Source organism: Heterocephalus glaber, unplaced genomic scaffold (genome assembly GCF_053883595.1).
Source record: "Heterocephalus glaber isolate CG9 unplaced genomic scaffold, H.glaber_assembly_v1.0 deba00001479, whole genome shotgun sequence".
Taxonomy (NCBI): Eukaryota; Metazoa; Chordata; class Mammalia; order Rodentia; family Bathyergidae; genus Heterocephalus; species Heterocephalus glaber.
In genome coordinates, this window is record NW_028258316.1 from 10,070,845 (window position 1) to 10,097,997 (window position 27,153).

At 37.5% G+C, this 27,153-nt stretch overlaps 1 protein-coding gene and 2 pseudogenes across 3 annotated transcripts in view; 1 reads left to right on the forward strand and 2 right to left on the reverse strand.

Moving 5' to 3' along the window:
• The window catches only part of Scai (suppressor of cancer cell invasion), a 173,691-nt gene that overhangs the window by 83,629 nt on the left and 62,909 nt on the right, over positions 1-27,153 (forward strand). For all 3 annotated transcript variants that reach the window (XR_015439742.1, XM_087182759.1, XM_004849384.3), the window contains exons 4-6: positions 19,669-19,764; positions 20,288-20,374; positions 21,594-21,692. Coding sequence is in view for 2 of the 3 variants with exons in the window: in XM_087182759.1 (XP_087038885.1) it covers positions 19,669-19,764; positions 20,288-20,374; positions 21,594-21,692 (282 nt within the window). In the remaining variant the exon portion in view is untranslated. The remainder of the gene's footprint in view (positions 1-19,668; positions 19,765-20,287; positions 20,375-21,593; positions 21,693-27,153) is intronic.
• LOC147826081 (small EDRK-rich factor 1 pseudogene) lies at positions 5,126-5,396 on the reverse strand (annotated as a pseudogene).
• Positions 22,911-23,180, reverse strand: LOC147826082 (signal recognition particle RNA; annotated as a pseudogene).

Consider the following 27,153-nt stretch of genomic DNA (forward strand, 5'->3'; position numbering starts at 1 on the left):
TGTACCACATTCTGTGTTGGGCACAGGAAATTCAGAACTAAAACTAATAGTCTCTTCTTTGAAATTGTAAAAAAATCAAAGCCCAGCGGCAACCTTATGCTCACTGATAGCCTGAATTTGCAGATCTGGTGAGCATGTTTCCCACTTAACTCCATGTGCCTGTTGAATTGAAAGCAAATACAAAGTTAAAGGAATGATAGACTTCAAGAGTAGGAAGGTACAGTATTTAAAAGCTTGCATGAAAATCGCTTGTGTAATTTTTGGCGCCTGGGCTCTAAATCTCAAAGTATGAGCATTGTTGCAACAGCTCATAGTCCTTCTCCTTGTTTTCCCTGTCCTCCCCATCCTCCTTTCTCCTCTTTCTCCAGCTATATAGAGCTATATTTAAACACAGTAAGTTTTACCCAAAGTTTATAATTAAACAATTTAGGACGTTTTATTGTTGCTTTTGATTGTTTAGATATACTTTTGCAGTATTTGGGTTTGCACCCAGTGCCTTTGCACTGAACTATACCTCCCCAGCCATTTAACTGTTTGTTTGTTTAAACTTTGAGATAGTTCTCACTAAGTTGCCCAGGTGGGATTCAAACTTGTGATCTCCTGCCTCAGTCTCCCTGTTGCTGAGATTATAGGCATGTGCCAGTGCATCTAGCACAATTTAGTATTTTTGTTGTTGTTTTGGTTTTTTTGAGGCACGATCTCATTATACATATCTATCTATCTATCTATCTATCTATCTATCTATCTATCCATCTATCCATCCATCCCAGGCTGGCCTCAGCTTTGTGACTATCCTTCTGCCTCTCAGCCTCATGAGTGCTGGGATAACAGATGTTCACTGCCGCTCCTGGCTTACAATTTAGTTTTGGGTTTTTTTTGGTACTGGGGATCGAACTCGGGACCTCGCACTTGCGAGGCAGGCGCCAAACCACTGAGCTAAATCCCTGGCCCTACAATTTAGTATTTTACAGTTGTGCAACTATACCCACAATCTAACTTTATAACAGAACACATTTGAGTATCGTAGTCCGCAGTTTTTAAATCACTTTCACGTACATCTGTATTCCCCACCCACCATGTCAACAGTTTATAATACCAAAAGCATCTGCTAATTAAAGAATTATATTTCAGCTTCTTTTTAAAATATTGTTTTGGTTTTGCAAATGTGTTTTCCCAGTTGTGCTTTCAGCAACACTTTTTTGTTTTTTGTTTCTTTAGAGTAGGAAAGGTTTATTGGGGAGTAGGAATAGTCCTGAGAGACAGAAGAGGTCCCGGGTGGATTGGCACCAAAGTCATTTCTCTGAGAATGTTTTATAGGGCAGAATCACAAGGTGAGTACAAAGTGGATCAAACTATAATCAACCAATAAGATTACAAGTATAATTGCTTAGCTTTTATTGATCCAAAAGGGAAGTGGCGTCTGTAGCAAGGGCACATGGAGGACATCATTAACCTTGGCTTATCTATGACTTCCAAACAGGAACCTTTTTGGGAAGAGATGGGTTCTGGGTTTGGGTGGTGTTCCAGCAACAGGTTTTTGAGCATTTCTTTCGGAACAAACTATGAGAAGGGTTTTTTGTTGTTGTTGTTATCCCTGTCCTGCATCTGGGGTGATCTGAATAGAAAAGAGGATTATAGTGCTGTAGAGAACATGAAATATATTAGAAGTTGCCTGGACCAGCACTGGAGCTTAAGAAGGGGGCTCAAGTGGAATCCAGCTGGAATTGTGTTAGCATTTAAGATTGGGCCCTTTCCCTGGATGTTCCTTTCACTCTTAGTGCTTGTCTTTTTTGCTAGCTTTCCTTTGTGTCTTCTCTTTGTTTCTTCAGTTTATGAAGTACTAAGATTTTTCCTTTTTTCTTCCTCTTTCTGTTTTTTTCTTGCTGTCTGACTTTGCAGAAAAGTGCGTGTAAATGTGGCTTTTACAAACACACCTGTGTGACTTGTAGTCAGGTAAAGAAACAGAACGTACAGCTTCAGAAATCTGCTTATGTTCCCTCTGGCTTGAACTTTATAAGCAAAACATGTGTTTCAGGGCTGGGGATTTAGTTCAGTGGTTCCGCTGCCTGCCTTGCAAGCACAAGGTCCTGAGTTTGATCCCCGGTACCAAAAAACAGCAAAAAACATGTGTTTCAATACATGAAAGGCTTCAGATTTTCTGTATAATGCCTAGTTTGGGTTGTAATAAATTATCTTTTTACTCTTGAAAATATATCTTTCTACCTTACATTGAGTTGTTCATCTGAGTTGTCTGAGCCTTTCATTTTCCCAGCTGTGATTATCTTAACAGAGTATTTTTCTTGATTGAAAATACCTTTTTATAATATGTGCACACAAATTAGCTCTTTTTTTCTTTCACTGTGTAAGGAAAGAGTCCAAAGAGTGAGAAATGGGTAAAATGAATGGTGTTTTGCTTATAATAGTGCTTGCATGTAGTTACAGTCCATAATGAAGTGAGAATAATGTTAGAAAAAGCTTTGAATACTGTCAGGAAATGATCAAAAGCCCAAATGTTTGCAGGACTCTGGTTGCCATGGTGACTAAGATGTTGAAGCAGAATGGAATACTTGGTGGGATTATATAAGGCAGCATCTTGGAAGGGTTTGAGAAATGCAGCTGTGTCTACTGGTGCTATCTGTAATTTGTGGTGCTTTGCAAAAGCAGAAGCCTCCAAGACACTTATAAAAATTGACTCTAGAGAAGAAAATACACAAAGCTAACGCAAGCTTTGGAGGTCAGGGCTAATTTTTTCCCTACCCTGAGAATTGTACTCAAGTGAAGTGTAATGGTCTTAGACAAAAATAATTAGAGAAGTTATTTTTATTAAATGTGCTCCTAACATTCAAATTGTGGATGAAATCATCTACGATAGTTTGGTTAGAAACTTATTTTTAGGATGTTCTTGTTCTAAATAAGAGGATAACTGAGAAATTTTGTTCCATTGTTCTCTTTTTCTCTCTTCTTTTTTCTTCTTTCTTTTTCTTTCATCTTCTTTCTTTTTTTTTTTTTTTTTTTTTAAATTTTTTTTCTTTTTTGGTACCAGGGATCAAACTCGGGTCCTTGCACTTGCTCAGCAGGTGGCGAAACCACTGAGCTAAATCCCTAGCCCCTCATCTTCTTCTTCCTTCTCGTCCTCCTTGAGAAAATTAACATTTTCCTAGAGGCAAGTTATGTAAGTTAGTAATAAGTTATTTCAGAGATGATACCCTGAACTACCTGTTCAAGCTTAGGGTATATGCTTTCACTTTACATGGCTTACTACTCAAAAGCTTAAATTTGCAGTCGGGTGTGGTGGTGCACACCTGTAATCCTATCTCTCTGTGAGGCTGAGGGAGAAGGATCACAAGTTTGAACCTACCCTGGGTGATTTAAGAAGATCCTGTACTTAAAAAAAAGAATTAGACTTGAATTTGAGATAGACAGCCACCAGAGTGCAGTAGACATCTTGATTATATTGTATTGTCCAGAGAAGCATTGACTGATAGAAATTTAATGGGAGCCACAAATGTAGCATCAGATTTTCTAGCCATATCAAAAAATATAAAAAAGAAACAAGTGAAATTAATTTTAATAATGTATTTTATTTGAGTCAATATGTCAGAAGTATTCTGTTTCAACATGTAAAGGGCTGGAGATGCCACTCAGTGGAAGAGCATGTGCCCAGCATGTGCAAAGCCCCAGGTGCCATCCTCAGTGCCACAGGGGAAGAAAAATGTGTGCATATAATCAACATAGAAAAATTATTGAGACATTTTACTTTCTTTTTTTCATAATAAGTCTTTGAAAAACAGTGCATATTTTACATTTAAATATATTTCATTTTAGATAAGCCACATTTCCAGTGGCGACTGGCTCAGGCACAACTCTTCTGTTTTTGTGTCTGTTCTCAAATTGGCCCACACTGCTTTCTGGTGAATCTGTGTGGGCTGTTTCTGGGTTTTCTTCACTCTTTTATCACGTCTCTGCTTATTTCCTGTCTTCTTTCATATAGGTGCTGATGGTATCCAAGTCTTTTACCCACTGGTAATTTGTTGGCACTCATCTTTCAGGGGAGGAATTTGAGGGCTACTTTATCACTTACTGTATTCATTTGCTAGGGCCATCATAACAAAATAGCAGAGACTGAGGGAGGCTCAAATAACAAAAATTGATTTCCTCACAATCTGGAGACTGGAAATCCAAGAATCAAGGTGTTGGTTTCTCCTGTGGCTTCTCTCTTGGCTTGCAGTTGGCTGCTTTCTGTCCGTGTCATTGTGTCGCCATCTTGTGTGTCTTTGAGCCACTGGTGTTTCTCCATGTGTCCTTGTCTCTTATGTAGACACAAATCTTAACGTATTAAGAACTACTGTAAGGGCCACATTTTAAGTTTATTATCTCTTCAAAGGCTCTGTCTCCAATATAGTCATAATCTGAGGTACTAGGGAATAGAGCTTTAACATGGAAATTTTGGAGTAAATAATTCAGCCCATTACACTTAGTTTTGCTGCAAAGGTCTGTGGGTTTTAAAATTTGCTATATGGATGTTCTGTCAGTTTTTGGAAGACATCTAAGTAGATTCAGAACTATTTTGCCACTAAAAAGTGCCACTGATTTCCATAGTCCAGAAAATCAGCTATTTAAATGCTGAACTAAAATATTAAGCAATAAAATACATCAATATATCTCTCAGTCATTAATTTTAACTACTAGTGGTCCATACTACCTGGTCTTGTAAGTTGGATCCTCTAAGATCTTTTTTTTTTTTTTTTTACACAAAGGGATCTTAAATTTTATTACATTTTTTTTTTGGTGGTGCTGGAGTTCATTCCATGGCCTTGTGCATGCCAGGCAACCACTGAGCTACAGCACTGGCCCTGTGTGATAAAATTTACTTTAAAGGTCTACTTTAACAAAACTGATGACAAAGATTTTAGACTAGAGTCTGGATTCTACATAAGAGATCCTACTCTCTGATCATACTACGTATCTAATTATAGAAATATTTACTTGCTGATAAAAATAATATTCACCAATGTTACATGCATGATGGTTTTATTCTTTGAAGAATGGCTCTAAAACATCACACTAAGGCCGAAAAACAAAGTTTGAGGTGAACAGTTTTATGATTATGAATTATAATGCATGTAATGCTTGTTCATTCTAAGGAATCCTGATCTTGGAGCTTATGATGTACCAGTTGGCAGGAACACCCATGTTTCTCAGAGCTGGTCATATTTTTCTCCTGTTTGCATAGACTTCTTTTCATTAGCGGCCTTCTGCTTTTGTTGCATGATCTCAGAGTCCCTCTGCTTTCTTTGAGAATTAGTCAAGCTAACATCTTTTCTTTTTCCCTTGCTAATTTCTTGGGTTTTCTTTATATTCTGTCTGGCAAGTTCTCATTGATTACCTCGGGCCATGCTGACCACCCGGTAGAGCCTAGAGGAGAGCGACTCAGACAAGCAATGGCTCCCTTGCTCACCTAGTGGCTGCCACCACCCGTCAATCTGGAAGGCAATGCCTCTGCTCCCACCTCTCTAAGATCTTAATGGTCATGTCTGAATAGAAACAAATATAGGGTGTCTTATGGTCAAGTGACGGGTATTAGTGGTTAGTTTTCACTCCAGGGGGAGTATAAAGAAAAAAGATAAAAAGAATATATTAAGAACCCTGAAGTATTCATTAAATCCTCAGACAACCTCATTAGAATTTATTATCTTGGTTCTACAGATGAAGGAACCAAAGCTTTTGACAGGTAAAGTAATAACCCATGTTGATATGATGCATTACAGTTTGAGAACTGCTACCATGAACATTAAAGCTTGGTATAGGAGTAAGAATCCCAAACACAGGTGATGCTCGACTGTAGGAAGGCAGTTGGCTTCCTAGCCTTTTGCATTTGTTCTCTTGTTTCTCACAGGAATCCATGTCTCTGGGGCCTCTTTGGTCCTCACTATATCCACAAGATAGTCTTGGGGATTTGGCAGATCAAGTAAGGCCCAGAACCCTAGAAAGGGCATGGAATTTCAAACTGGTAGGCAGGCATATATAATCCCAGCATTCTGGGAGACTTTAGATGGAGGATCGAAAGTTCATGCCCAGACTGGTTAATTTAGTGATTTAGTGAGACCCTGTCTTAAAAAAAAAAAAAAAAAAAAGAGAGAGAGGAAAAAAAAATCAAGGGCTAGGGACATACTTTGGTGCAAAGGTGCATCAATTCCTAGTACTGCAATAAATAAAAACATTTGTTAGCTATCCAGGCATGTTGCTGTAGCACTTACAGAGTGAGGGGGAAGGATCACTTGAGCCTAAGAGTTAGAAGCTATCCTGGGAAACATATTTTTCTCTGAGTAAGATATCATTGGAACATAAAATTATTAGTTGCACTGTGTCTACATATAAATTTTATGTCTCCCCTGGAGCTGGTTCTCAGGAGGAGATGCCATTCCACAGGTTTTTTGTTTCTTTCTTTCTTTTTTTTTTTTTAGCCTTGGCATGTCTCAATTCAAACTTATTATTCAGTGCTGTTCAACTTCATCATTCATCATCAGGAATGAACAATGTACTAAGTACCTTTGATGGCCTGGCATCACTCTAGGTACTAGGGTAGGAGTAGGGACTGGATACAAAGACAAATAGGATGCCTGCCTTCAAGTGAGTCCAACACTCCTGCACTTTTTTCAAAAAAGCTTTGTTGGCTCATCAGTAAAAGAAGGAATTAATACAGTGGTGTTATTAAGGTTTCTTCCCCTAAGGAAACACACAACTTTTCAACCTGGTCTGTTGGTACCCTCAGCACTTAAAAATTTACAAATCCATTCCTTTACCTAAATTTAAAACCTAGATATACCAATGGGTTAAAAAATAATGCTGGTGCTAGATAAGGAATTGCTCGATTGAGCTTTGTCATTCTCAGCTACAGTGTTGTCCAGTATCCACATGAAAACCAAAACATGGGTGGGAACAAAAACTGTCCTTGTCAGGCTGGAGACTTAGCTCAGTGGCACTGGGCCTGCCTCAGAAGCCCAAGGTCCTAAGTTCGATCTCCGGTACCAAAAAAAAAGAAATGTCCTTGTCATGTAGTCTTCTCTGTGAACAAGAATATATAAATGGGGCAGTGAATGTCCTTAACTGAAAACCTGATTCAGAGAAGGTGCCCTTTTTTTTGCCTTTCACACAGCTTTGTTGGAGGTCAACAGCGTCTTAAGATATGGGGAGCAGAATTAGCTCCCAGAAAAGTACTAATTTAGAAAATCTAGGTGGTTATTCCCTAAAGTAGAAAAGAGCATTGGATTAGGAATTAGAATCTTCAAATTTGGTTCCAGGGATCAAACTTGGGTCTTTGCGCTTGCGAGGCAGGTGGCAGGCGTTGGAACCACTGAGCTAAATCCCTGGCCCACTAGAATCTTCTAATTTGAATCATAGCTCTAAAACTAACTGGCCACAATTCCCAAGCAACTTTCTGCATGTACGAATGTGTGTCTATATTTCTCAGCATATTTTCACACGTACCTTGGGGAAGCTAATTATTAAGGACCAGAGTAAGTGCAGAAAGCCAATGAAAGAGAGTATGAGAACAGATGTGAGGCGATGAGGAAGTGGCCAACAGTGCAACTATCAAGAAAGCTGATTTAAATTAAGGAGGGCTGAAAAGCATCTGCTGGACTTGGACTTAAGTGTCGATAGGCATTGGTGAGCAGTGATTCAGGTTAGCAAAGATGGGCAATTTATAGGAACTTGCAGGAAACTGCCTGAGTTTTGGCATCTCATCTTTACATTTGAAATATTTGTGAGAATCAGGTTTAATCATTAGTGCTGCTTTTCTTACTTCCATATTCTCCTTCCTGACTTCTGTTGATAGCACGGAGGATTTAAAAAAAAGAGATTAGTGTCATATTTTCACTTGCTTCTGAAGCCTTGGAAAGGAATATGAGCAGCCACTTTATTTCGTAGGGGCCATTGCAAAATGTGAAATATAAGGTCATTTAGTTTACTGGGTAATTCACAGGGCCCCATTTAATTTAATTCTATGGACCATTAATTTCCCATCTCTACTGACAGTAATAATAACCAAATGATATATTCAGAGTTTAAAACCAGAGTCAGGTGCTGAATAAAAAAATGTGTCTAAAACTCTTTATAAAGTAGCTGAGTTAATTTTAGACCATAATCATATTATAATGGTTTATATATTAGTTTATATATGTCTCATTGGCTAAAAGAGTAATTTAGGACTTAACCTTCAAGATATTAAAAAAATTAACCCTATTTTATAAAAGAAATTACTGACTTTAGCTAGTTTTTTAGACTGGAGAGACAGATGTTTTGAATTCTTTTGAAGAAAATAATACCAAAAATTTAGACAACATTGTTCATAGCTATAAACCAGAATATACTTGTATATTATCACTTCCTTTTTGGAATATTGTTCTAGACTTTAGATTACCTCTTATGTACTTTCTAGCTTTTATACAAAATTCTTTTCTCCTATAACACTTTTACTGGAAACCTGAAAAGACATAGTCATGCAATAAAACACTGGTTCTACTTCTGTGTTCTACCTTAACAGTGTGTATTATTGAGATTTATTAAATTTGTTACTTTGTGAAAATCAAAGGAACTTGCAGGCGAAATGCTTACTTGAAAATTTGCAAAAAGACGTTATCTTTAAAGAAGCACCCAATAAATGTCAGTTGTCAAAAATTTGATGGTCCTGACAAATGCTTTTATATAATAATACAGCTCCCTAAGAGCAGCTGCTTGGTAAGAATCTTAAAGAGTCTTATCAGCAACCTCTGTTTAAAAATATCTGATTAGGGCCGGGGATTTAGCTCAGTGGTTCTGCTGCCTGCCTCACAAGCACAAGGACCCAAGTTCGATCCCCAGTACCAAAAAAAAAAAAAACAAAAAATCTGATTAGGTCTTTCCAATGCAGCCTTTTACTAGAGACCCATGGAAACATAAAAAGGATGAAAACTTGGAATAAACATGGAAACTAATATCTATAGTAAACCTACTTCTGTAATCTGAAATTAATTTCTACTTATCATAAGGATAATGAAAGTGGTTTTAAAAATAAAATTACTAGCTTATTCTTGCCATGTATGAAAATTTCAGGCAGGAAAACTTGCTTTTTTATCCATTGCCTTAACATGTGGTACAGAAATGAAGAGCTTTTTCATTCTTAAATTACCCCTATAGAAATAAATCTTTTCTTCATGTCACATGACCTCTGAAATTTACTGGTATAAAGATGCTTATTGCAACATTTTTATAACAAGGACAAATTGGAAACAATATAAATGCCTTTCCAGAAGGTATTGGTTAAATAAGATGATTCATTAAGTACTATTCTGTATACAGTAAATTTTGATATAATTCTATGTGTGGCTAAGAAACTTGATATTGTTAATTTTAAAAAGGCATGTTGCAAATAATTATTTGTACTATAGTTTGATCTGGTTTAAGTAAAATAATAGAAAAACTCATGTACATAGAAAAAAAATGGTTTTTTTTGGTACCGGGGATCGAACTCAGGTCCTTGCACGTGGACAGCAGGTGGTGAAACCACTGAGCTAAATCCCCTCTCCAAAAAATCATTTTTAATAGTGGCTATTTCTGGGACTCAATTAAGGGGAACTGGGTGTGTAGCTCAGTGTAGCACAGTGTTAGAGTGCTTGCCTGGCATGTACAAGGCCCTAGGTTCAATCCCAGCACTGGGAGGAAAAAAAGAAGAGAACAAGGAGTATTTGTACTTCATGATTTATGTGCTTTATAGTATTTTTGTTTACCAATAGACAGTTTTTGAAATTGTCATTTTCAGAATTGAAAAAGAAAAATGCCTCGTTATACTTCAAGGTGCTTGATTTCTACACAGGGAGAAATAATGTGGAACTTATAAACCCGGAAGTGAGAAGAAATGAGAGGCAGCACCTTCATCTTTCCAGAAAGAGGAAATAATTCATAACTGTCAGGAATCTGGTCAGAATTTTCCACATGCATGAAATTAGTAATATAAATTATAAAATACAAGTCATGTTTGTTTTTGTGACTACTAAAATATGAGTAATTTTTGTCCACATGGAAAATAAATGTGAATCAGTACAGTTAAAAAAATATGAGCCACAAAGCTGGGTGCAAGGGTATACATCTGTAAACCTGGCACTCTGTTAGGATGAAGTAGGAGGATCAGAAGTTTAAGCCCAGCCTGGGCAACTTAGCCACTTAGCAAGACCTTGTCTCAAAATAAAAAATAAAGAAGTGGTTGGAGATATAGCACAGTGCAAAGGTCCTGAGTTCAATCCATAGTACTGGGTTGGGGGCGGGAGGGGGGGAGAGGCAAGGGGGAAGGAGAAAGGAATGAGAAAGGAATGAGAAGATCTCTGATAGTGTTTGTGAAAACAGTTCTCTTCCTTTGTCCATACCTATATGGATAGCCATACATATATCCTATATCCATACCTGCGAAGAGTTCCCTACATGTGAGTTGGACCATGGGGTTTGCTTTGGTTGCTGGGACAGAAGCAAACTTAATATAAAGGCTTGAAAAGAAAAATGACCAACAGGCACCTGTTAGACATTTGAGGGAGGCCGTCAACACCTAGCTGTCTGATTGCATGAGTGAGGTGTGGCTCAGTACATTATGGAAGTACGCAGGTTAAACTGCTAATGCACAAAATCTCTAGCTAGTAAACGGTTTTTGATTTGAGCAACTGAGTTTTGTTTTGGTTTTTTTGGTACCGGGGATTGAACTCAGGACTTTGCGCTTGCACGGCAGGCGCCAGAACCACTGAGCTAAATCCCTGGCCCCTGAGCAACTGAGTTTTGAAGTGGTTTGTTATGCAGGAGAAGGTAACTAGACCCAAGCATATTGGCACATGCTTGTAATGCCAGCTACTTTGGAGGCTGAGGCAGAAGGATCACTTGAGTTGAGGAGTTTGAGGCCAGCCTGGACAACATAGAGAGACTCTGTCTCAAAAAAAAAAAAGCTGACTGATAAAGTCTCCAAGCACAAAATCAGCATCTGACTTTTTACTGTATATTTGTTGATTTATGAGATAGCCAGATTACTACTCCTAAAAATACATAAAGCAAAAAGAAATATTGGTGTTGTCACATTTTACATTCTGAGAACTATGGAATCCATGAGTAAAGCACTGTTCTTTGGGAAGAGATGTATATGAAAAATCTTGTAATTGGTAGGTTTCATGTATCTGTTGATTCAGAGTGTAAGAGAACTACACTTTGAGGATCCCATCTTTATCCAGCTGCTCTGACACTACAGGACATAAGCCTGCCTGACTAATCATTCTAGACCTACAGTCCATGTGTAAATCCGAGAAAGGAGTTGATTTATCCTTCCCCCTTGCCCAAGAGATATATTGTACTCTGAGAAGAAGAGGTAGCAAACACAGGACCTGGATTGATCATACCTTCTTCCAGAAGCATGAGTCAGATCCAGAATGGCCTCATTCCAAATACAGAGATTATTGTTCCCGCCTCACCCCTTCACATACAGGCACACATGCAGCGCTCTCTCTTTCTCTCTCTCATCTTCCTCAAGACTCAGACCTCTGAAAATGAACTGTGAGAGAAGCTAGGGAAATGTTATAAAATTGTCTTCTGCAATAAAATGCCACAGATTATAACTTCATTGAAAACAGCATAAAACCATGAGGAGAAGATAGGATTTAAAGAGATAAACACTTTTATGAAACCAAAAATTCATTATCATGATTAAAATTAACATCAAGGACAATAAAGGGTAGAATTGATACTACTTAGATATATTAAATTAGTGATGTTCAGGAAGAATTGGAGATGTTCTCTCAATATGCAAAAAAGAAAACGATAAATTTGGAGTCAAGAGAATGAATGTGATACAGCTGAAGAATTGTTAATACTTTTGATGGAGAAACCAGAAAAAATGGAATTGAAAAACTATGGATGAAAATGAGAAAAAGAAATTGCAGCAGTTTGAAACATCTAGATGAGCAATCAAGAGGGCATATTCAGAAAACATACTGGTTTTGGGATAAATATTTGGAGCCTTACAGCTGTGGCCCAAGAAATAACTAAAAAGGAAATCATAAATTAGAACATCATGGTATTGTAAGCATTGTGAATTTCCACTGTAACTGTCACATGGCACCACACCCAATTCATCATACAAAAACTTTTTCAGCAAAGCATAGCAGGTTTAAGTAGCCACATGAGAGATCTTGTTTAATGACTTCCTCAATGAAGCCTAAAAAGCAAGCACTTCTATTTAGATTGTTACTTATTTTGATAACCCCAAGAATGGGCACAAGAAATTCATCTTTAAATCCTTGTTTCAGGGAGGGACTATTATAAGTTTGGATGGCCAACAAAATAAAAATAGTTTCTTTAAGCAGTGAAATGAATAAGACTTGAAAACAGTCTGTCATGAAATATGATAAACATTAAATGTAATAATGGGTTAAGTCATGGGGTTATTTTTCATCTTTACTTTTTTTAGTGTAAATATTTAAAACTTTTTCAAAATAACATATAAAGATATCCATATAATATATGCAATTATGTGCTTGTAAGTAATTAAATCAGGACTTCTCCCAAGTAGAAAATGGGGTTACTAGAAATAGAAGTAGGGGAAACATACTTTTTTTACTATATATAAACCTTTTGTGCTTTTTAAATTTTATACTGTGTATATAAATTATCACAGTTCTGAAAGTGAGTGAGGAAATAATCCCATAATTTAAAAAGCACATGGTTTTAAAAAGGTGAGGGTTGAGGTGTAGCCCAGTGATAGAGCTCATGCTTAGCATGCATGAGGCTCTGGGTTCCATCCCCAGCACTAAAACAAACAAACAACCCAACCAGTAGTTATTCTCTAAAACATCCCTCTCACCTCAAGGCCTGGTTTTCAGAGGCAACCACTTTGACTCCTTCTGGTTTTGGTTATCCTGGTGTTTACCTCTGTTTCTAGGTTAATACACTTACATCACTATTTCTTGGTTTATAATTGTACATTTTCCCTTGATATTATGGTAAATGAAGATTTCATTTGCCTAAAAGCTATTTTTTTCCCAGCCTCTTAGTCCTCGTAGAAATAATAACAGTAATAGTAATGCTAATAACAATGAGCATGTATGAGAGTGTTCGCTGTTTCCTAAGCTTGTTCACACATACTGTCTCATTCCTGCTAGGCCTTTTGAGTTTCCATGGCCAGGATCCTCAGTTTCTCATTGCTTATTTATTACTCATACCTACAACTATTGCAGTGCACTTACGCACACTCTCTCTCTCTCTCTCTCCCCCCCTCCCCTCCCTCCCTTCCCCCCCCCTTTCTTTCTTTCTTTTTTTCTTTTTCTTTATCTATTCCAGTTCTTCTCTTTCTGTCTTTCCTTTCTTTAATAGTCTGGGGATTAAACCCAAGGCCTTTATAATGAGCTACATACCCAGCCTTTTTTAATTTTATATTTTGAGACTGGGTCTCACTAAATCACAAAGTTGTTTGGGCTAGTTTGAACATGCCATCTTCCTCCCTCTCAGCTTCCCAGAGTGTCAACAAGCTAGAAGTGAAAAATTCCAAACTATGAAACTTGTTTCAACAGCAAATTTTGTTTTTGTTTTTGTTTTTTTGAAATGGGTCTCACTATGTAGCTCAGGCTGGCCTTGAACTTGTGGCGATCCTTTAGCCTCCCAAGTTCTGGGATTACAGGCATGTGCTCTCACACCCGGCATCAGCAAAATTATTTAAAACGTTATGTAATACACCCAATCATAATGTTGTGCATAATATTGTTGTTGCTCCTTCATCTTCTTGGGACACTGAGATGGAAGGATCGTTTGAGCCTGGGTATTGGAGGCCAGCTTGAGCAGCAGGGTGAGACCCCCATCTCATAAAAGAAAAATAAAATTAACTTCAGGCTATGTGTATAAAATGTATATGAAACATAAATGAGCCAGGCACACCTGTAATCCCAGCTACTAAGGCTGGGGCAGAAGGATCAGGAGTTCAAGGCCAGCCTGGTCAATGGTGTTACACCCAGCAAGAAAGAATCAACCAGAGACCGATATTAAATCCACACAGGAGTTTATTACCAGCCGGGACCCGAGCCGAGCATCGGACTCGAGCCCTGACTGGAGGGAGACAAGCATGTTTTATACACCTTTGAGGCCAACAGTTTCTAGGCCCCCCTATGGGATAGAACTAGCAAAGCAAGCAAAAGGTACAGAAGCCAAACATTCTGGTCCTGCCATTAGAACATTTGTAAAACAATAGTTGATTAATTGTTGTTTCTAAAAGACTTTCTAAGGGGAGGAGGTTTCTAAGCTTCCTCCTTTTAAGTTCATCTAAAGGACAGGTAGGTGGGTCGTTCAGCGGCAATATGGAGTCTGTTTTGCTAACTAGGGTCCTTCAAATGGAACAAGACCTTGTCCAAAAAAGTGAATTTCATATTTAAGCTTGGTCTCTATCTCCAATATACCTTATTATATACATGCAAATATTCCAAAATCTAGAAGCTGAAGCACTTATGGTCTGAAGCATTTCGTACTGAACGTGTATTCTCATTTTACAGGTAAAGAACTAGGAAAAGATTGGGCCCAGATTGTATATACAATTAGCAGCCAAACCAGTCTGCCTCAGTACTGAGTCCCTTCATCCATATACCTTGATGATGGTACCTTTGACTCCTAATTTAGTAAGATGAAGATGGTATCACTCCCACCCTTTCTTCTATTTCTTCTCCTGATGCTATTCTGATTCTTATGTCACTGTAGTTTGTTCTTCCTGTTCCAAATGTCAAAGGTGACTCATTTTTCATTCATCTACTTTGGTACTTGGGGTAAATCCTTACTTTGTAGAATGTTTTTCTTCTTTCAATATTTTGCTCCAGGGCCGGGGATTTAGCTCAGTGATTTCGCCATCTGCTGCCCAAGTGTAAGGACCCAAGTTCGATCCCTGGTACCAAAAAAAAAATTTTTTTTTTGTTCCAGTCTTTTTTCTCTGGCATTCTATTACTGATTTTCTCTTTTTATTTTCCATCTCATAGTTTTTCCTTTAGCCTTCTAAGAGGTTTTCTTATACCTCTCCTAGTTATTATTTCATCAAAATTTTAAATTTCCAATTTCTTTCTTCTGATTTCCTTCTGTTAGTCTTATTTTTATAAATTCTAAATTTTATAAATTCTGAGACTACTAATTTAAATTGTTAATTATGTTCTTTAGCCTGTTTCCTGAGTTTACCAAGTTTCTGTCATGTTGCACACTTCTCCAGTGTCTAAAGTTCTATTTTTTTTTTTTTTTTTTTTTTTTTTGCAGTACTGGGGGTCGAACTCAGGACCTTGGGCTTGCAAGGCAGGCATGGTGCCATTGAGCTAAATTCCTGGCCCTTAAAGTTCTTATTAAATGAACATTTTGTTTTGTTTTGTTTTTTTGGTACCTGGGATCAGACTCAGGACCTTGCACTTGCAGGCAGGCAGGCGGAACCACTGAGCTAAATCCCTGGCCTTAAAGTTCTTATTAAAGAAGAACAAAGCAGACAATCTAACTAGATCACTGTTTGCTTAGGCAGGTTTTGTTGATTGAGAGATTTGCATTGTACTGAGCAGGCTGACCTTATTCTAAGACCATCCCTACCCTAATCAGTGACAAAATGAGATTATCCAGTTTCTTTGATGAAACATTTCTCTTTACCCTTCCTTTTCCTGATCTTCTTCTTCCCTCTTTCTTCTCTGCACCTGGGAAGATAAATGGAATTGGAGATACTGAGTATTTGGTGTGGGGATAGTGGGAAAGTGATTCTTACCTAGACCTTTAATTGTTTGAAACTGCACTTTCATTCTTTTGTTCTTTTTGTAACTTTTTTGGGTTGGCTCTTTTCACATGTAGCCTTGTTCCCATGTTTTCTAGGCTTTCTCTTCTGTGTTATTTTAGTTTACCCTTCGAAGTCTACCTTCTCCCCTCTTGGCTCTGTGGTACTCTTGAGAGTCACATGGGCTGGGCCACCAAGTGACTGCCCCAGCAGGGGATTGCAGAAAGGGTTGGATATGGTTCCCCTACTCTTGGCTTAGGTTTTAGTCATTTCACCCTGCCTGCAGCAGCAGGCCCAAGAGATGGCCAATCAGAGTGCTTCAGCATTTCTGTTGGCTTCCTGTCGCTCTGTTCACAACAGTGAAACATTTGTATGGTTCATCTGTTTCTTGCAGGTTGTGTGTTGCTGGGGATGGAACCCAGGGCATTAGCAAGCATAATAGTGTGGAGCTACACCCCCAGCCCTCCCACCAGGAGTTTGAATAACAGGCAATCATAACATTGATATTTCTTTATATAAAAATGATTTTCTTCATTATTCTAGAAGTTTGTTGAAATCTCTCATCTGTGGACTTCCTCCCTTTTTATTTCTTTGTATAGAGTCACAGGAGAGCAGAGATAAAATTCTATGCTCGTTACCTCATGCATTGCTTTTTTATTATGTTACTTTTTTTTTTTTCCCATACCGGGAATCAAACTTGAGACCTTGCGCTTGCGAGGCAGGTGGTGGAACCACTGAGCTAAATCCCCAGCCCTATTATGTTACTTTTTAAAGAAAGGCTCTATTGAGATATTACTCAAATTGAAGATACAGAATTCTGTGATACCTTTCACAAAATAATAAAAATGCAAGACCTTGGGCTGGGGATTTAGCTCAGTGGTTCTGCCACCTGCCTCTCAAGCGCAAGGTTCCGAGTTTGATCCCCAGTACCAAAAAAAAAGCAAGACGTTGCAATATGTGAACCAAGAAATATAAGACCTTTATGAAAAGAGTTATGAGATTTATTTAATAGTAATGGTTTTTTTGTTTTTGTTACCAGGGATCAAACTCGGGTCCTTGTGCTTGCACAGCAAGCAGTGAAACCACTGAGCTAAATCCTTGGCCCCTTAATGATAATGTTTTTAACATAAATGGGAAGGAAACTTTGGCACTTAAAATTATGAAAAATGTCAGTTTCTCAAATTGATCTATAGATCTAATCAAATAGTTTCCATTAGAACCCATTAAAGTTTTTTGTAGAATTTTGGTAAGTTGGTCTTTGAATGTACATTCACATGCTTATACAAGGAACCAAGAATACTTCCTGAAAAAGAAGAAATATATTACATTTATTACAAAGCTATTGTAATTAACCATATATTAATGAGGAAGTACAAAAATAGACCAGTAGAACAGAATGAAGAGCTGAGATGCAAGTGTAAGGGAAAATTGATGACTTCAATCCCAGTTCTGCCATATTCATCAAAAAGCACATATACAGGGCCGGGGATTTAACTCAGTGGTTTTGCCGCCTGCTGCGCAAGCACAAGGACCTGAGTTCGATCCCCGGTACCAAAAAAAAAAAAAAAAAAAGCACATATATAAATCATAAAATCATTTAGACTAAATTTGTTACACATATCTGAATCTCAGTTTTGCTTGTAGTTGTGTTAAATTTGAAAATAAAAACCTTAAATCTTTTAGAAGACAATACTAATTAATTACATGGATGGATTTCTTTAAAAAGATAGAAGCAGCAATGATAAAAATAAAGATGAAGCTGTGTGTGGTGGTGCACATCTGTAATCCCAGCATTCTGGGAAGCTGAGGCAGGGGGATTGCAATACTCAAAATTAAATAAAGGGCTGGGGGCTGGGTATGTACCTCAGTGCAAAATTCCTGGGTTCCATCTCTGGTACTGCAAGCAAGCAATAAATAAATATATGATACGGTCTCACTTTTAAAAAACTCAATAAAAACGAGATGACAACGCATAAACTGTAATAAGTATATCACATTATAACTAATGAATGACTGTTGTTTTTTTCAAGTGACTTTTCGGTAGCACAGCTCTAGTAAAATGTGACTGACTCTCTTTCTTTTTTTTTTTTTTTTTTTGGTACCGGGGATCGAACTCGGGATTTCCCGCTTGCGAGGCAGGCAGCAGAACCACTGAGCTAAATCCCCGGCCCTCAACTGACTCTTATTTGAGTCAAGTGAGCTCCATGTACCAATAGCCATACCCACAAATTTTTGATACATGTCTCTGACACATATCTTGAGCTTCTTAAGTTCTGCAAGAGTGCCAAATCCTTTTATTCTTTTACCTGACCTAAAAACTATGTCCCACTGTAAGAATATATTTGGGCCATCTTTAGTTATTCACAGACTTTCGCTTGAAGAGATTTTTACCTTGAAGGTGAAGCTAAGTCTTAAGGGAAATTTATGTCAAGCACTTTTCAGTGGTGTGTTTTATAGTCAAGTATTAGTAATCTTTGAATCTTGGTAGGAAGTTCTTGAATTCATAAATTTTCTCTTCTCCTTTCCAACTGCTGCAGCCAATGCTTTGTTGAGTTTATCTTTTTTCTTACAGTATTTTGTTAAGTGCAACTAATAGCATCACGTAGCTAATAGAAAGATACTTTTCCCCAGCTTCTTTGTGTAAATCCACAAGTTCATTAATTACATTATCTGTTTTCGAGTTATTGTAGGCAAATGCAGTTTTAACACTACCTTATATTGGTCTTTTTTTTTTTTTGCTTTGCTTTTGGTAAGAGTTACTTGCTACTCAGTCCCAATGCAGTGTCACATATGTTATACAGTATGTTTATTATTATGGCAACAACCTACTCCTACCAATTTTTTTTTTTTTGGTACTGGGGATTGAACTCAGAACCTTCCGCTTGCAAGGTAGGCAGTGGCACCATTGAGCTAAATCCCTGGCCCTCCTTCTACCAATTTTTGTACTAGCTTTTCCTGAGTAAGGCTGCTATGTTAAATAACCCCAGGGCCGGGGATTTAGCTCAGTGGTTCCGGCGCCTCCCTCGCAAGTTCAAGGTCCCGAGTTCAATCCCTGGTACCAAAAACCAACAAAAATAAATAACCCCAAAGTTGAGTGCCATACTACAGTAGAGATTAATTTTTTGCTCCTGTGTTAGCTACAAGGTGTCTGTGGTCCAGGGTCCGTTAAATGTGTCTTGGTGTTCCAGGCTAAAAAATATTGTTCTTACATCAGGGAGAAAAGTGAAAATGGCAAACCAAGTAATGTCACTTAATCTCCTGGGACAGGATGTAGATCTCTTACAATTATGTTTCATTGGCCAAGGCAAGTTAATATGGCCAGGCCCATAGGGAGTATTCATTGCTCAAAGACACAACTGTAAGTCACCAGGCACAAGGACAAAGGGATAGAATAGTTGAGCGCAGTAATACCATGTGCACACTGACTTCTACCACATGCACTTCTCCTAAAGCGCTGCTTTCCAATTGCTGAGGTCTTAGCTGAAGAGAAGCATTAAGAAATATCAGTATGTTGGGCCGGGGATTTAGCTCAGTGGTTCCGCCACCTGCCTCGGAAGCACAAGGTCCTGAGTTCAATCCCTGGTACCAAACAAAAACAAAGAAATATCAGTATGTAAGTGAGTACTCATAAGATCACCCAGGGAGAGAGACGAATGCTAGGGTCCTTCTGGGAGAGGTATCTGCAAAGGTCACTGGGAAGGAGCTGTTAGAGGTAGTGGGAAGACAAGGAAAATAGTGTCCTGGACCCTTGTTATAAAGCTATTTTTGCTTCAGCAATTAGAACTTCTTAAAAAAGAAATGCAAGTACTTTAAATCTTGCCAGTATGTTCTGTCACAAGACTTAATTTCCAAGTAGCATTAGAGATTTAATACTTTTTTTGTTATTACAGAGATTTGCCACAGTATGGACAGAAGCAGTGGCAGTCCTACTTTGGAAGAACTTTTGATGTTTACACCAAACTCTGGAAGTTCCAGCAGCAGCATCGGTAAAGGAATTTTATAGTTAAAGGAGAATGCAGGTCAACTTTATATTAATTGCAGCTTTGACCTTTAACATCTTCATTGCTTTTTATCTTGTTACTTTAAAATAATACACTTCACCTTCATGATCTAAATGAGAACAAACTTACTTGTTTAAGATTTTAAAATAAAGTGTTTTTATCTGAATTTTAAAGACATTCTTGTATCCAGAATGGTCCAGATGAATTCTAACATGGTGAAGGATCCATGGTTTCACTCTAAACTGCATGAAAGCTATTTGGGGAGGGGGGAGTTGCTCCTAATTTTCATGATCATAGCTCAGAGTAGTTTCTTTTTATATTTCAGCTTATTTAAATAGACATTTAATAAATGCTTTCCTAAATTTAGTTAAATTGGTATGTTGAAATATCTTGAGAAATTTATGAACTTTACTAATTGGATGGTATTTTATCCTGTTAGATTTGCATATTTGATTTTTTTTATATATTTACGGCTTATTTCTATTTTCTTGCCTCCTATATAAAACAGACAAGTCTTGGATAATCGGTATGGCCTGAAGCGGTGGCAAATAGGGGAAATTGCTTCTAAGATTGGGCAGCTATACTACCATTATTAGTAAGTGAATTGCACATGGAAAGAATAAAATGTTGCCCTTATTACAACACAACATGCAGGAGTGTGCATAGTATGTTTACTTGCTCGGAGGAAAGACAGTGTGTTACACATGAAATCTGGGTCAGACTAGATTGATGAAGATAGCATGACCTTCCAAAATCCATTGGGTCAGACTTAAAGGAATTTAATCTTGTTTTTTCTTTTGTTTTCTTTCTAGCAGTAGTGGGCATAGAACCCAGGGCTTTATCATTCTAGGCTTGCACTCTTCCTCTGAGCTACATCTTTAGCTCTTGATCTTGGTTTTTTGATAAATGATTAATAGTAAATGAACTTATTATTCTTATGGTTTCATTTAACTGTTGATAGTCTGTAGAGATATATCATAGTTCATATGTTTGAGTAGTTTTCAGAAGGATACTTTTAAAAACTCTTATTTGTAGGATTATGAATGTTACATAAAATACATGAAGATGCTTTTGATTATATTCTTAGAACAATAGTATTTGTAGTCCCACCCTTGGGTTGAGGAGAAGAGAGCTCCTTTTATGAATCTAAATGTCATTCTCATAAGTGGCAGTAGGTATAGAATGAAAAAGACTTGGACCGTTTGTGGAGTTTTAAAAATTTTGTTTTGTAGGGGGGATGGTGGTAGTGGTGGACCATTTGTAATTTAAATGTCAAGAAAAGTCATTTATCTTTCAAAATTTCACATGCTGCTCAAAATGCCCACCATTAAACTCACTGCCTTGAGTTGAAGAACATGTTCTTAAAAGTCTCTTGTAAAACTAGACATGTTAAACAGGGAACACAACTCATTAGAATCCCCTGAAGAATAATAGAAGTTAGTCCTTTTATGAGTTTTGTAAGGGGAGAAAATGGAGAAATGGGCCAAAGTTCAAGTGACTATATGGACTTGGAGAAGGTCATGTAAGGGTCTAGTCCTGGGGACAGATCTAACCTGGCAAAATGTTGTCTGGAGAATCCCTTCGCAGAATAAGAATGATGTGTACTTTGACAGCAAAAAAGGCTTGAGAGCAGTGGGGAGGTATTATTATTGTTATTATGATACATTTTAAGAGTGATGTGATTTTTACCTTGCTGATTGAAATTTAGGACAGTCATTCCTATCTCCTTGTCTAGGGGCATGAAGCAGTATAAAAGAAGTAGTTTTCATGCTGAAGTTTTGGTTTTGGTCATATTTAAAATTTTTTTCTCATAGCTTACGCACTTCTGAGACCAGCTATCTGAATGAGGCCTTCTCCTTCTATTCTGCGATCAGACAGAGATCATATTATTCTCAAGTCAATAAAGAGGACAGGTATGTGTCTACTTTGGTTTTGTAAGGAAGAGGAGAAAAGACTTAAGATCTTTAGTCTGTGTGGAAATTGTGCAGAAAAAGACACATTTGTTTGTAACTTCCATTCATTTTAAAGGCTTTATGGAGTGCCTACCAGGTAACAGGCTTTCTAAAGCATGCAGAGGTATATGTTTTCTAAGCAATAATATTGTAGATGGGACAACATATATCACAATGCAGGGTATGGTCACAGCACAAAGCAGGTTGGGGTTATTTTTTTAGAAGAGATGAGGGTCAGGGCCAGGGATTTAGCTCAGTGGTTCCAGCGCCTGCCTCGCAAGCACAAGGTCCCCAGTTTGATCCCTGGTACCAAAAAAAAGAGAAAAATATGGAGAGATGAGCATCTGTTTTTTGCTATAAAATGACTTACCTGCATCATAGCTAATAATCTTTGTTCTTCTTAGTCTATGTAATCTTAATCATATATCTTAAAAAGCCTCTTGCCACATAGGACCAGAAAAAAGACTGCTAATGCCATTTGGGTTTTCTTTTTTAAGCCAAATATTCTTTTTGCAGATGTTTAGGTCTGCTATTAAAAAAAAAAGGAATCACATAAAATTCATCTATTCCCATTAGAAATCCGTTCAGCAGTATTACATACCAGGCACTGTGGCAGGTGTTTGGGTGAGTGTGGAAAAAAGAAAAGATGTGCTTGTTCCCTCTGAGAAGATTATCTTCTAATGGAGTTATAGGTATCTATGGGTTATAGCTGGACTGCAACATTTAGACGAGGGTGGAATTGTGGAAGAAAGCAGGGATTCGCTAGGGTCTGTGTCGCTAGCATTCCACTTCAAGTACAGAAGGTTTAATGTTCTCTCCATTCTCAGCAACAGGACTCACAGTTGTTATAGAGAAAAGATTATATTTTCTTGGCAAAAAAACAATGTAGTTTTGACATGTTTTTCTAGATATTATGATTGACTTGTTAAGTTTTCCAGCTGAATAGTAACAGTTTTGGGAAAGCCCTGCTGTGATAAATCCCTTTCATTCCCTTACATATCTTATCTTGTACAAACTTGTCAAAGGGAGTTTGCTTGATATGGTGTGATGTGTAGATGCTAGATTCTCCATTTTACTCTGATATCTTTTTGTCATCCCTTTACTTCATCCTCTATCAAAGTTCCATCACTTACTTTTCTTCAGGTTTTCTTCTGTGGTTTGCTTCATATATTTTCACTACAGAGATATTTTCTCCAACCCCAACTTTTCCATTCATGTTATACAGTTTATCTTAATTCTTGACCTATGTTTCCCACCTAGGCCAGTTCATCCCTCCTTAGGCAGCCTGGTGGCCCCCTGCTCCCAGGAGGTCACCATATTGATGCCAAACTTAATATGGACATCCGATCAGCATAATTCACTGCAGCCCAGAACTTCTGGACTCAAGTGATCTTCCCACCTCAGCCTCCCAAGTAGCTGGGACTACAGGCATGCACTACCATGCCCTGCCAGTTTATCTTAATTCTTGGTGAGATAAATCATACCTGTAAAAACCAGAAGAGGACTGTGTAACATTACATCTGCATTAAAAATACGTATGAGCAGAGATCTATTTGAAGCAATAACAAAGTACCTTGTGTAATTCACTTTTCTGCATTTTCTAATGTGCCAAAAGGGAAATTGGCCATGGGCCCCTTGGGTTAAAACCCAACAGTTTTATTATTGCAGTCATTTTCTACTTTAATAGCAAATACCACATCTAAATTGTTTTCCTTTGCTGCCTTCTAGAGCAGTTTGGATTAACCAAGGTAGGATTATTTGGAACCAGGATGACAAGATCTCTTGCTTTGGTCTAGTAAAGTAGAATCAAAGAATAATCCAGCATGCAAAACTTTGACATTGTTCTTTGTGCATACGAAGGGCTCTTTCAATTGGTAGGTTGTTTGTTTCTTTCTGTACATGGGGCAAGGAGGCCAGTCCAGGTAGCAGTTACCAAGATTTACTAAAATTAATATCCAATAAATACCAAGTAAGAAAGTGTTCTATAATTTCACACTTAATTTAAAAGGCAAAAGCAGCTGGGTATAGTGGCGCACACCTGTAACCCCAGCACTCATGAGAGTAAGGGAGGATGATCGCCAAAAGTACAAGGCCACCCTGAACTATATAGTGAGTCCCTGCCCACCAAAAGACACATAAATATATGAAAAAACATTCAACATCACTGGCCATTTGAGAGATGCAAATTAAAACAATGCTGAGATTCCATCTATGATACTCTTGACAAACTTTAGAATTCCATTCCTGTCAAATCTGCCTAGCCCACTACTTACTTGCAAGACACAGACTCTGAGTTGCCATTCATACTTCTTCATCTGAGAAGTATCTGTCCATTTCACATGCCCTTCTTTTTTTGGTAGCGGTGATCGAACTCGGGTCCTTGTGCTTGCGCAGCAGGCAGCGAGACCACTGAGCTAAATCCCTGGCCCCATGCCCATTTTTTAATAAGATGAGATCCCAGTTGTTGATTCATTGTGATAGTTCCTGTGCAATTGAGGTTTTGTTCATAAAGTCTTTGCCTACACCAGTGTCTTTGAGAGTTCTACCTATTCCATCTTCCAGCAGATTTCATGTTTCTGTTTTAATATTTAAATCTTTGATCCATTTCGATTTTAGGTTAGGGCATGGTGAAAGATATGCATCTGGTTTTAATCTTCAGCATGTGGAAAGCCAGTTTTGCCAGCACCATTTATTAAAGAGGCTGTCATCTTTCTGCTGGTGAAGGTGTTTGGCTCCGTTGTCAAAAGATGGCTGAGTGTGTCTGGAGTTGTTTCTGTATCTTCTAATCTCTTCCACTGATCCTCAGGTCTGCGTTTTTGCCAATACCATGGTTTTGTTGTTTTTTTTTTTAAATCACGTTGGCTTTGTAATACAATTTCAAGTCAGGGATTGTGATGCTCCCTGCCTTGCCTTTATTGCCAAATATCGCTTTAGGTATTCTATGTCTCTTTTGGTTCCAAATGAATTTTAGGATTGTTTTTTCTAATTCTGGGAGATATGCTGTTGGAATTTTGGTCAGGATTGCATTAAATCTGTATAACAATTGTGGAAGTATGGCCATTTTCACTATATTGGTTCTTCCTACCCAAGAACAAGGGATATCTTTCCATTTTCTGATACCCTCTTTGATCTTCTTTTTCAGAGTATTATAGTTTTCCATGTAAATGTCTTTTACGTCCTTCATTAGATTGATTCCTAGGTATTTCATTTTTTTGGATGCTATTGTGAAAGGTGTGGTTTCCCTAATTTCTCTCTCAGTGAGTTTGTTATTTGTGTATAGGAAAGCTATATTTTTAAGTGTTGACTTTGTATTCATCTATGCTACTGAATTTGGTTAAGTATGGAAATCCTTTGGTGGAACTTTGAGGGTCTTCTATGTAGAGTATTATGTCATCTGCAAATAATGATAATTTAACTTCTTCCTTTCCCATCATCATTTCTTGTCTTTCTTTCTCATGTCTGATTGCTCTGTCTAATGTTTCTAGAACTATGTTGAATAAGAGTGGTGACAATGGACATCCTTGTTATGTTCCTGATTTTAGAGTGAAAGCTTTCAGTTTCCATTTTGTATGATGTTGGCTGTTCGTTTTGTTGTAGATGGCTTTTATCAGATTGAGATAAAGACCATGTATTCCAATTTTCTGTAGGGTTTTTATCATGAGTGGGTGTTGGACCTTTTCAAACGCATTTTCTACTTCTATTGAAAGGATATGTTTTTTGTCCTTGGTTCTGTTAATATAGTGTATTATATTTATTGATCTGTATATGTTGAACATCCCTGCATCCCTGGGATGAACCCTACTTGGTCATAGTATATAATCTTCTTGATGATTTGCTACGTTCTGTTTGCCAGCATCTTATTGAGGATGTGTGCATTATGTTCATTAGGGAATATGTGCATTAGGCCTGTAGTTCTCTTTTTGGTTGGATCCTTGTCTGGTTTTGACTTCAGTATAATGCTTGCACCCTCCCAAGAATGAATTTGAGGGCCGGGGATTTAGCTCAGTGGCACCACTCCTGCCTTGCAAGTGCAAGGTCCTGAGTTTGATCTCTGGTACCGCAAAAAAAAAAAAAAAAAAAAAAAAAAAAAAAATTAATTTGGGAGTCTTACCTTTCAATTTTATTAAAGAGTTAGAAATAGCATCATTAGGTCTTCCTTAAATTTCTTGTAGAATTCAGCAGTGAATCCATCAGAGCCCGGGCTTTTCTTTGTTGGTAGATTTTTAATTACATATTCAATTTTATGGATTGATACTGGTTTATTTAGAATTATTATATCTTTTTGATTCTCCTTTGGTAATTCATATGTATCTAGCAATCTGTCCATTTCTTGTTTTCCATCTTATTAGAATACAGGTTCTCAAAGTAGGTATTGATGATCTTCTGAATTTCTGCAGGGTCTGTTTTGATTTCATCCCTTTCATTCCTAATTGCATGGATTAGAGTCTTTTCTTTCTTTTTTTTGATAAGGTTAGCTAAAGGTTGGTCAGTTTTATTTAATCTTACAAAGAACCAATTCTTTGATTCATTGATTGTTCGTGTTGTTTTCTTAGTCTCCGTTGCATTAATTTCTGCTCTGATCTTTATAATTTCCTTCCTTATACGAGCTTTTGGCTTGATTTGTTCTTCTTTTTCTAGATGTATGAGGTTCAACATTAGGTTGTTTATTTGAACTCATTCTGTTTTTCTGCTATAGGAATTCACCACTATAAATTTCCCTGGTCAGACTGCTTTCATTGCATCCCATAAGTTTTGGTATATTGTATTGGCATTATCGTTTAATTGTAGAAAATGTCTAATTTTTTTCTTTAATTTCATCTGTGACCCATTGGTTGTTCAGGAGTGTCTTAATTTCCATGTATTTATGAAGTTCTCCTGTTTTCTTTTGCCATTAATTTCCAATTTCATGGCACTATGGTCTGGTAATATAAATGGGATAATTTCATTTCCTTTGCATTTACTTAAGCATATTGTATGAGCTAGTATGTGATTTATTTTGGAGAATGTCCCATGTGCAGCTGAGAATAATGTGTATTCTGATGTTGTGGGGTGGAGCACTCTGTAGACATCTACAAATTCCATTTGTTCAAAGGTTTGTTCAGTTCTGATATTTCTTTGTTGATTTTTTTGTCTAGTCAGTATGTCTATTTGTGACAGTGGGGTATTGAAGTCCCCCATTACATCTGTGTTAGGGCTTATTTGAAATTTCATATCTATTAATATTTGTTTATATAGTTAGGTATGCTTATATTTGGTGCATATCTGTTTATAATTGTTATCTGTTCCTCTTGGATTGTTCCCTTTACAAGGACATAGTAAACTTTTTTGTCTCTTACTCAGTCTTGGCTTGAAATCCACTCTTTCTGCAAATAGAATAGCCACCCTTGCTTTTTTCTGGGTTCTTGTCACATGGAGTATCATT